The 11,512-nt window shown below is 36.9% G+C and overlaps 1 protein-coding gene and 1 long non-coding RNA gene across 8 annotated transcripts; one reads left to right on the plus strand and one right to left on the minus strand.

Moving 5' to 3' along the window:
- Nucleotides 1-807: 807 nt before the first annotated feature.
- Nucleotides 808-4,512, plus strand: LOC148861835 (uncharacterized). 6 transcript variants are annotated; one of them, XM_088986804.1, is made up of 5 exons: nucleotides 808-1,242; nucleotides 1,788-2,123; nucleotides 2,216-2,311; nucleotides 2,401-2,472; nucleotides 4,162-4,512. In XM_088986804.1, the coding sequence occupies exons 1-5, from the start codon at nucleotides 1,138-1,140 to the stop codon at nucleotides 4,333-4,335; spliced, it is 783 nt and encodes a 260-aa protein (XP_088842930.1). In that variant the 5' UTR covers nucleotides 808-1,137; the 3' UTR covers nucleotides 4,336-4,512. The 6 variants fall into 6 exon arrangements, with proteins under 6 accessions (XP_088842930.1, XP_088842935.1, XP_088842929.1 ...); XM_088986809.1 differs by having other exon boundaries at nucleotides 916-1,242; nucleotides 2,401-2,458; XM_088986803.1 differs by having other exon boundaries at nucleotides 930-1,254.
- Nucleotides 4,513-6,789: 2,277 nt separating this feature from the next.
- LOC148861836 (uncharacterized) lies at nucleotides 6,790-10,044 on the minus strand. 2 transcript variants are annotated; one of them, XR_016094962.1, is made up of 3 exons: nucleotides 9,482-10,044; nucleotides 8,825-9,248; nucleotides 6,790-8,685 (listed from the first exon to the last, which is right to left on the minus strand). It is a non-coding gene; the product is annotated as an uncharacterized LOC148861836 (long non-coding RNA). The 2 variants fall into 2 exon arrangements; XR_016094961.1 differs by having other exon boundaries at nucleotides 8,825-9,293.
- Between the last annotated feature and the right edge of the window lie 1,468 nt (nucleotides 10,045-11,512).

Raw genomic sequence — 11,512 nt, forward strand, 5'->3', positions numbered from 1 at the left:
ATAATATAACAAATTTATAAAATATAATATAAATAATATATTTATAAATAAATAAATAACATATATATGTATTATATATTTATATTTATATTTATAAATATATAATATATATCAGATCGAATAGGAGTGATCTAAATCTGATCCGATTTCTAATAGGATCATGTTATTTGATCTGAATTTGACCAAATAGGATAGTATCTCAGATCGAATCGGATCGGATCATGATCTGATTCATTTGCACCCCTATTCGTCCGATCCATATGGTCGATCGAAACTGATTTTGAATCGGTTTTTAAAAACATTGGTTTATTATTTTTTTCTATAAGGTTTAATAAGATCTTGGGAGAATGATAGTTCAGCCCGAGGTCAGAATTTGTAGGCTCAAAGTACATTTGGGGTAAAATCTTTTACCCCAACTTTGATAGCTTGTACGTGAAGCTTGGATTCCAATCTAATGATCAAAATTTGGAGAGCATCGATGTTGAGTATTCTGATTAGGGGTGATCATGGGCGGGCTGGGCCTAATTTTGGGCCAATGTCTTTCATATATAAAACATTACATATCTATAATCTTTTATATTAAATGGCATAACATGTACATAAACTTATTTTATACATTATAAAATATAAAATATTACATATAATATAATTTATATATGTCAGATTTATATATAAAATATATAATTTAATGCAAAATAACAAATATATATATATATATATATATTATACACTAAATGTATAAGTTTAAATATATGTAAGCTAAGCCTGGCTTGAAATATTAAGTCCAAACCCGGTCCCAAAATTTGTGGGTCTGATAGCAGGGCCTGAATACAAACTCAGGCCAAAGCCCAGAATTTTCGGGCCGGACCGGGCTGAAATGATCATCCCTAATTCTGATAGGGACGGATACGATTTGACTCCATTGAATTGTTATCCAGTGGTCCTTTTTTTTAGAAACCCCATTTGCATGGCAACTGGAACAGTTTTCCACTCGTCGAGACCGATGAGAAACAAGGGGTGCGTATTATAGAGAGATTGAGTTAGTTTAGTCGAGAGTCTCGAGACTGAGAGTCTGAGAATCAGGGAGTGCTTGTGTACAGAGAATCTCAAAGAAAGGGAGAGAGAGAGAGAAGAAAGATGGGTAGGAAAGGACCGAAAGGCAGAGGAACAGCTGTGAAGAACATTGAAGGGCCCCGAGTAGTGGAAGGGGCAGTGATAGGAGACCTCTTACAAAATGATCAGGTGTTCTTTGCAGTTAATACTTTTCTCACAACCCTTCACTAACTTTGCTTTATCCACCATAAATATGTTTATTTTGGTTTTCTGTACGGTTTGATGTTTATTTTTTGGCTTTTGTTGGGGAGGATGGGGGGGTTTGCATGCTCACCTCTTTTCCTATATTGTAGTCATATCTCATGAATATATTAGTTTGATATGTCTTTAGTTACTTCATGTGAACCTGGGGTTGCCAGTACCTAGGTGCTTATTCATTTTTGTAGATAATCTGCTCGTCGCAAAGGCTGTTTCTGGTTAAGCATCAAGATAGGACATGATAACCATTTAGAGGAGCCTTTTCGGATTATTAAAACTCTATTTTGGTTTTCGATATTTTACTTGTTAAAATCACCAGAGATTTTTAAGAGTTATTACTGTTATGGGATTGTATAGATTGAAGATTTTGTTACTTGTTAAAATTACCAGACATTTTACTTGTTAGTGATGCATAATTTGGGACACACTTCTTTCTTTTATGGATTCAGTAACCATATAAATCTTGTTATTTTTAGCCTGAACCTGAATGCTCAAATCCTTCCCTGGAAGGAGCCAAAACAGACATCCAATTTACCAAGCTGACAAATAGTTCGAGGAAGGAAATGTTGAATTACAGAAGGGCTAATCCAAGGCGATCTCAACGTATTCAGAACACAATCTTGCCTACTCAAACTCAGGATATTGAGCCTGTGGTTGAAAACATAGACGCCAGTGAAAGTGATGAAGAAGGTCATGAGTGTGAAAAGAATACAGAGGCCATCCTAGGTGCGAAAAGCCTTGGGGACAAAGTTGATTATGTTATCAAACTTTTGGAATCACATGATAAGATGTATCAAGCATTGATGTCCAAGGTAGTTAATGGTTATTCCTATTAACATTGTTTCTTGAATTTTTACTACAAAGCAATGCTAATGAAATCCTATTTTTCTCCATCTCTAAGCAGGGAGCCGATTGGTTTAAAACCACATTTTTGGCTGAAGTCAGATCAGAGGTTAGAAAGAGCAAGTACAAGGAAATGTACATAGACTCTCAAAAGAAGGTTATTTTTCTTCTATTGTCTTGCTTTGCATCTTGTGTTTATTTATGCAAATGCACCATTTGTCTTCTCAATGTGTTTAATATTTTCAGATTGAAATCTTAAGAGAGGAAAATTATCAGCTTGGTAAGAAGTTAGAGAATGCTCTTGGTAAGCTTGAAGCGGTATGTCTTGTTTGTGCCATTTTTCCCGGTCAATATGTTCCTCAGTTCACTTATGAGGAAGCTAATTTTATGATATCATATTTGTAATAAAGCTGATTTCTGCCATACATCTGTGGTCACATTCTTGTTAATGAACCATGCTACAAATATACCAGCCCAAATTAGAAATGTTTCATTAGATGCCTATTAAATAAAACCGAAGTATGCAAGATAGGATTTCCCTTTGTTGGATGGTTAGGGTCATCTCATCTATCAATTTTCTGGTCTAGAATATGTTTTTGATGCATCTACTATTCAAAAGGTCCCAGTGGCCCCATATGCACGACAGGTTATGTAGCTATTACAAATACAAGAGTGCTATCCCTTTGTGTTCTAAGAAAATTTCGTATCTTCTAATAGGAAGTATAGATTTTGTGCAATCTACATATATACATGGACTTTAGTTTGGCTGTGAACTAAAACTACCAGTGTAGTGTAGATTGTAGATGTTTCCATAAATCGATATGGCTTTGGCTTGTCACCAGTGTTTCAAAAGGCGTGGGAGGTGTACGCCTGGAGGCCTCCAGGCGAGGCGCGCCCAAAACGCCTTGAAGCGTATGCCTCAGGTGCAAGAGGCATATGCCTCTTGTGCTTTTTTCATGAGGCGTGCTAGAGGCGTATGCCTCATGCACCTCATGCACATCTTATATAAAAAGACGGAAAAAAAAAGGAAAGGAAAAGAAAGGAAAAGAAAGGGAAGGGAAAGAAAAAGAAAGAGAAGAAAAAAAAGAGAGAGAAAGGGAAGGGAAGAAAAGATAAGGGGAAAGAAAGTGGTTTGCCCTCTGCCCCTTCGGCTGGGGGGCTAGCTCGCTCGCCTCCACTTTGACAAGACCCCCCCTTTCAACTAATTTTATGCATCTTTATTCTTCTTAATATAAAAGTTTTTTATTAAAAATAAAGAAAAAATGAGATCCCCCCTTACTCTTCATCCTCCTCCTAACGCCCCTCCTCTTAAGGAGGTTTACACCTCACGCCTCTAGGTAGTGGAACGCCTCACGTCATGCCTCCGCGTTTTAAAACATTGCTTGTCACATGTATAATGCATTCGCACTTGAGGGTTAGGACCATTTGATTGATTTGTTTTCATTGCTAGGTGTCTTAGACGGTGCCCACAAATTGGGTGGTCCTTATGGCCCCATATAAAGAAGAGGTCTAAAATGCTGGACTGTACTAGTGTTCATCCCTTTTATTGTCCTAGAGATATTAAGAATGCAACTTTGGATTTTGTAGAACTTTCTTTCATACATGGATTTTTTGTCTGATTTTATCTTTATAAAATCAATTTCATCAGTTTTGGTCTTTCTGTGAATAGTATTAAATTCTTTGGTTAATGTCAGATGAATCATTCATCTGCAATGAAGGTTAAGGTCATCTAATTGATATGTTTTAGCCCTACAAGATGTATTAGATATGATTGGTTGATTAGATGGCCCTAGTATTCCGATGAGAACACTATTAAAAATACCAATGGCTCTTAATCGTATATATTTATTTATAGTACAGCGTAGCATATTTGTGTTTCCACCCTTGTGCAAGGTGGGGATTGTCTACTTTGAATGACTGACGACTGTCCCTGACATTCAAGCCAGTCTGTAAACCTTGAACTCTTCTCTCTATGTTTCTAATTCCTACTTGATTGATTTCTTGCAGTATGAGAAAGGGCATATTTTTTGTTCTGAAGCAATCGACAAATTAAGAGATGCGATGTTGATTTCCAGTCTTGCAAAAACAACAGAAACAGTGTTAGTACGTTCACCCTCTAAATCCGATAGAAGTCAAGTAGCTAAAAGAAAGAAGATTGTGAATGCTGATCGAAAGGACTGAATTTCCACTGATTCCATTCAGGTCATTTGGTTTATCCCTTTGGACAAGCACCTAGTTACATTGACAAGGATGTTTCTGTTTGTAGTAGTCAGCTTGACCTGCTTTGGTAGTCTTGCAGGGATTTTATCATCTAGTAGCATTTTTAATGCCAATTTACCATCAACCAATTTCACTGAATCTAGTCTCTGTGCCAATATTTAACGAGGTGAAGTGCTACTTAGGGACATGATTTTGATTCCATACTACTAGGTCATTGGCACTCAGAAATCCTTAAATCCTAGAGAATCTTGCTGTTGTGTATCAATCATGTCATTCTTGCATTGTGATTTTGCAAAACTTCAATCCTTAAGGCTATGTTTGGTTTGAAGGGAAAGATAAGGAAATCCATACAAGATTTGTGAAGGTTTCCTTACTTTTCCCTATTTTTTCCTTCAAACCAAACATAGCCTAAGAAAATTCCTGCATACGCTGAATGTTGTTTTTGAAGGGGGTAGAGTTTGTACCATGGAGCACAGATATGCTGCGTGCAAAGCACTGCACACCCACAATGGACAGGAAACTACAGCCACAAATCAGGAACATCCCCTGTATTTGTATGGCCTCGTTCATGGGGAGATGTTCCTGATGTGTGGCTGTAGTGCACTGTTCATAGTGTGCACACAGCATTTCTGTGCAACTGATCTGGACTCTGTACTTTGTACCTCATCTTTATTCCAGTTCAATCTTTCTGAAATTCAAAAGATGGTAAAGAGTGGACATTAGGAAGTAGAAAAACTAGTCACTGGATTTGCTCAATTTGGAAATGATGATAAAATCAGACGACTCGGGTGTCCACCAACAAGAATGATTCTCTAAGTTTACTGATTTTTGAGGTTTGAATCGTTAAAACCTGTTCTCCAATTAATTAATTTATTGTATCATTTTGAATTCTCACCAACGTCAAATTGTAAATATCCCCATCCAGAGTAACAGCTTTTTGACATTTTTGATACTCAGAATTTGATTCTGAAATTGGTTCCACTTTGAATGTGGATTCCACTCTCTTATTGACCTCATGCTGATATGATGTGGGTTTTCATGGGTTTAAAACTAAATTCTCCCGTAGCGAATTCAAACTCAATGGTTGAATGGAACAGAAATATTTTCCCTTTGAGCCATGGTGAGGTCCAGATCCTTGGGAATTACACCACAAAATCAGTGTACTCAATGAACAATCCCTAAATTCATCCGTTGGATGACCAGGTAAGTTGGTTCTGTTGTCCTGAAGCAAGTATTTCTTTCAAGAGTTGAACCACATGTCCCGGAAAGGGTATTAAGTATTGAGTCTGGATCTGCTCCTCCTCACATCATGTCCGAGCTACAAATATCTTCCATATCTATCTATATTAAAATTGGACGGTTCATGTCAACATGCCTCTTTTGTTTTAGAGAAACTATTTATTTATTTATTTTTTTTTTGTGTTTTTCTTTTTTTTTTTATTTTAAAATTATAAAGCAGTAATAATTGCTTATCTTGATTAGATTAATAAAATTGCACATTATTAGAGAAAGATTTTTGTGTTTTCCAATGCCTCTTATTTTAATGCATATTATCATTACATTTAAGAGAGAGAGAGAGAGAGAGAGAGAGAGAGAGAGTAGTAATAATATAAATTAGGGTTTTAAAATTGAATCGGACGACAAACTGGTCAGAGGTTCGGTTCTTGGGTTGAACGGTTCAATCGTTTGAATAAAATGAACGACCCGTTCTGACAAAAGAATAAAAAATAAAAAATAAAAAACGGCCAAAATTGTAATTGATAGATAGATAGATATAAATTCAAGCCATGTGTTGCTCCCCTCCACCTTCAAATTTTGCTTTCAAAATCCCCTTTTATATTTTTACAAATTTTTGAATTTTTGAATTTTTTAAGTCTACGTAATTGAACATGTATGTTTCAGAGTTTCCTACTTCCAACAAACAAGCTCAAATTCATTAAATGTAATTTTTTTGCTATTTATAGCTTAAATTGTATTTAAATAAATATTTGTAAAATACAGTTAATTATTAATATTGTAATTATTAAAAATATTATTAATAAAAAAATACATTATTTTTAATGAATAATGTTAATTAATTAAAATATTGTAATTACTAAAAGTACTATATTAATTAAAAATATTGTTAATTAATGAATTCAGTATTTTAAATTTTTAATAAATACTTTTAATTAATTAATAATATTATAATTATTAAAAATACTGTATTTATTAAAAGTACAGTTAACTGTAATTGTTAATACTGTTTTTTAATAAATTATAACTTACATTATGTTAATTAATAAATACATTATTTAATATTATTTTTTAATAAATATCAATAATTATTTAAAAATACTATAATTATTATTAATACTGTAAATTTTAAAATATAGTAATTATTATTACTACTCCCACCCCCCCTCTCTCTCTCTCTTAAATGTCTTTTTGAAATGTAATAATAGCGTGCATTGAAATAAGAGCTTTGAAAAACCTAAACATCTCTCTCTCTCTCTCATAGTGTGCAGTTTTGTTAATCTAATCAAGATAAGCAATGGCCATTTTTTTTATTTTTAAAACAAAAGAAAATAGAAAATGCAAAAAATTAAGAAAATAGATAAATAACTTCTCTAGAGAGACATACTAATATGGACCATCTAATTTTATTTATATACATATATATATTATGCTCCCCTCCCCCTTCAAATTTTGCTTCAAAATTTTCTTTTATGTTTTTACAAAATTTTTAATTTTTTAAATCTACATGATTGAACATGTATGTTTCAGAGTTTCCTACCTCCAACAAACAAGTTCAAATTCAAATCAATCACGACTCTAGGTATATTGATATTCTAAGTCAAAATAACTCTTTGTGTTCTAACTCTTTCCCTTTGTGTTCTCTCTCTATTTCTATTTTTTAAAATCATTTTGGACATTCTTGACTCACATAAGTTGGAAATTCATTAATGTTGACATAGACTCACAGCAACTTCATTGTTGACACCCATAAACTTACCTTAATTAGCACAGGGGCAAAGCACCATTTTCTGACGTCAAAAACCAACCAAAAAAACACAAACGTTAAAATCTAGGAAATTTGTTCTATGCAATGTCGATATTTTTAAGAGGTAAGAATAGAACTGTTCTAAAATGTGCTTTGGTTTTTGGTTAAATTGCTGCTGATGTCAAATAGGTCAATGTTTTCAAAACCGGACTGGATCGGACAGTTGGATTGAAAAAACTGGGACTTGGTCATCTGAATGGTTTCGTTTTACCACAAAACCGCTTTTAGCCAAAAATCATTGATTTGGACAGTGAATCGTTGACTCGGACGATTGAACTGTTGAATTATTTGACCCGGGAACAGTTATTGGCCGTTTTTTGTGTTTTTTTTTTATCAGAGTGGACCATCCATTCGGACTGGACAGGAACTGGACCCAGAATGGTCTTCTGTCCGATCTGGTTTTAAAAACCTTGAAATAGGTTGTTTTGGTTTTTTTACGATAAAAAACCAACCAAAAAAAACAAAAAACGTTTAAAATCTCAGAAACAAAGGAGCACCTGCACGTTTAAACCAAAGACGTTTTTCTACAATCAACCCATATGTTTAAAACCAAATGGATTGGTAAATAATTGCTTTTGGCATCAAATGAGTCGTTTTGGTTTTTCTTTTCCTGCATTCAAAAACTAACCAAGTTCTATTCCTGTCTCTCGCTACTGTGGTCTCCCAGTTGAGCGACCACTGTAGCACAAAATGGGTTAAGATGATGATTGTCTTGGATCGGATTCTGTGTGTTCTGACCAAGATCCGTTTCCGCATCAACATAATTTTTCACATTTTTTACATTATCATTACTGTAATAATAATAATTATGCTAATAATTATGAGTATTTTTGAAATAACTATATTCCAATAATAATTATGAGTATTATTTAATAATGTTTGGAATATTAATAAATTCTCAACAATTTATTTCTGAAAATTAGTGTCATTTATTTTTATTTAATATCTAATTTCTTAATGTAATGTATTGTTCATTTCTTATTTCTAATCATTAATTGCTGAAAATTATCCAAAATTAGTGTAACTTATTGTTATTTAATATTTAATTTTTTATCATAATTTACTGTTATTTTCTTATTTTTAATCATTAGTTGTTATAATTAGATGAAGGGTTTTTTGGCAGCACTCTATTGTTCTGACTACTTGGTAGTTGATGACTCCGAGGTTGAGCTGGAGTCTTTTTGCTAAATGAAGGCTTGGATGCCGAGCTGACTTGATTGAATTAAGAGGCTGCTCGGGTGCCAAGTTGGGTAGCTCTTCAAAGAAACCTGTAAGGAAACAATGTCAGAGGACCCGGGGTGGCTAACCTGGCGAAGTCGCTCTGATGCTTAAATTGGTACTCTTGTAGTAGATCGCAAGCTAAACATCAAAAAGTATGAGAACTGGAATATACTTAATCGTGTGTACCTTTTCGTGTCATTGAGGTTGGTGCCCTTATATAGACTTTGTTCCTCGTAGGCTTCATGCATCGCATCCGAGATTTCTGAGAGGTTGCCTAACCGGTCTGAGATCCCCAGAGGTAACTACCATGCACGTTGACCATCATCTGAAACACTCGGTACATGGGCCAACTTCCGAGAAACTTGGGAGTGTCGGGATATGCATACCAAATTTGTCGGTGAGCACAACTCGCATGTTGCCTCCTGGACCTCAGTCAGGTTGGTAAGCCCTCAAAGGAGGTCACTCCTCGCGTTGAGGTCACATCGGCCAGTGACGATGTGCTACAAGTCAACCCTATACGAGGTGCTCCTAGCTGGCCTAAGTTGTGGTCGAGGTCGCCAAGTTGACGATAAAGGCAGGTCGCCAGGTCGAGGCGAAGAGAAACCACAATCTGAAATACCAAGTCATTGTTTAAGTGGTGTCACGTGTCATCTATCTGTTCCAAGATGTCATGTGTCACGATGTCATTGGAGAGCCAAATCCGCCCTTGTCATAATCCAATATTTAATTTTTATTATAATTTACTTTTATTTTTTGATGTTTAATCATTTATTATTAAAAAGTATAATAAATTAGCGTAAATGTCATGAAACTCCTGCATAGGGTTGACCATTTGTAACTTACCCCAAAATTATGGATCTTTCCTCTTCTAGTCCACTCAGCTATTACCATCCTCTTCCTCTTTGATGATTCTCCTTGCTCCCCCGCTCCTGAATCCAGTGTGCCTGATTTCTGCTTGTTTTTTCCTTGTATCTTTGTGATCTGCAGCGATCCCTCCATCGTTATCTATCTTTTTTCCAAAGAGCTCACCTCCTCTGAGTCTTCATCCGAACTGAGGTCGCTCATTATCCTTTGTATCTGCTTACACGGTGACGCATTACGCTTGAAGATGGGATGATCTCTCCGATTTATGATTTATGTTCTGCTCTTAGCCAACCCACAGTATGTGAGGTTCTCATAAGTAAATCTGATGCCCTACAGGGCTGCCCTAGTTTGATTTCCTCATTCTCCGCTAACACTTGCAAACATCCTGCAGTATTTATCTGAAATAAACCGCCGTGGAATGTTGAGCAATTGAAACCCAGACATTCTGATGCCAAATCTTAACCTTTTTTCCTGCTTTGGCATCTCTCCATTGCTCCACCAACATCCAGCTCGAACGGGAACGGATGAACCACGGAACTCCAGTCAGCTTCATTCTCAAAAATAAATTCACTTCCTTCTGCACCGGGCTCTGACATTTATTTCGAAGAACTGCCCCGACAGTGTAGCGAAAGAAAGAACTGCGCCAGCTCCTTTCCTCACAAGTCATTAATCTGTTTCTCCATATATTGCATACGCGTAGAACTACCACTGTTTGCCTCATTTAAGACCCCTTCGTCCTCTCCACAAACGCCAGCTGGAAGACGAAACTGACGAAACACCGATTGGAAGACTTGCGCTTGATAGCAGCAACGGTTGAAAGAGTTTCGGAAGGAACGCATAATCGCATAACAACAACAGAAAGAGATTGTTCAAATTTCAATGGGGCCGGATTGTTTCACATTTGTTGTGCAAGCATTAACTCGCCCAACAAAAATGCATTTGGACTCTCCCACCATCATGATAACTGTGGATAGCAGTTAGCAAATTAAATAACTGCATGCAATGGCTGTGAACGAGGCTGTACAAAGAATGATAATTGATGAACCAATTTTTTGGTGATGTATCAAATTTTTTTTGCTAAATATCTAGTCATGTGGTTTGCTTTCAAGTGGTCGATGATTCATAGGCCGAAGTGAATTTTTGTTGGATGAGGACCTGGATGCCGAGCTGACCAGGCCGAGTTGGGAGCAGATTAGGTGCCGAGTTAACTAGACCGAGCTGGGCAGGTTAGGTGCCGAATTGACCGGGCCAAGCTAGGCAGGTTAGGTGACGAGTTAACCAGAGTGTCAAGCTGCCTATTAGTAGCCAAGCTGACCATAGTGTCAAGTTGTCTATTAGTTACCGAGCTGACCATAGTGCCAAACTATCTAGTAGGTGACGAGCTGACCAGAGTGCCGAGCTGGTTGGTGGCGAACTAGATTGATTGTTGAGCTTCGAGGTTCTTTAGAGACCTGCGAGGAACCAATGTCAGAGGACCCAGGGTGGATAACCCGGTGAGGTCGCTCCGATGCTTAAGTCAGTACTCTCATAGTAGACTGCGAACTAAAAATACAAAGTATGAGAGTTAGAATATGCTTACTTGCCCCCCTATGCCATTGGGGTTGGTGCCTTTATATAGGCATTGTTTGGTGTGGGCTTCATGCACCATATCCGAGATTTCTGAAAAGTTGTCCAAGTGGTCTGAGATTCCCTGAGGTAACCGCCATGCACGTTGACCACCCTCCGGATCCTTTAACACGTGGGCCAAGTTCCAAGGATTGTGGGAGTGTTTGGATATGCATGTCGAATTTGTCGCCAAGCACGTCTCGCAGGTCGCCAAGTCGGCGCCTAGGCCAGTCCGCCAAGTCGCCAGGTCGTGCTAGGGCCAGGCCGCCAGGTCGTGCTAGTGCTAGGCTGCCAATTCGCGCCAGGGCCAGGTCGCGCCAGTGCCAAGCTGCCAGTTCATGTCAGGGCCAAGTCGCACCAAGGCCAGGTCGTCAGGTCGCGCCTGTGCTAAACTGCCAGTTCACG

Source organism: Nelumbo lutea, chromosome 4 (assembly GCF_056320005.1).
Source record: "Nelumbo lutea isolate HS-2025 chromosome 4, American lotus-T2T, whole genome shotgun sequence".
Taxonomy (NCBI): Eukaryota; Viridiplantae; Streptophyta; class Magnoliopsida; order Proteales; family Nelumbonaceae; genus Nelumbo; species Nelumbo lutea.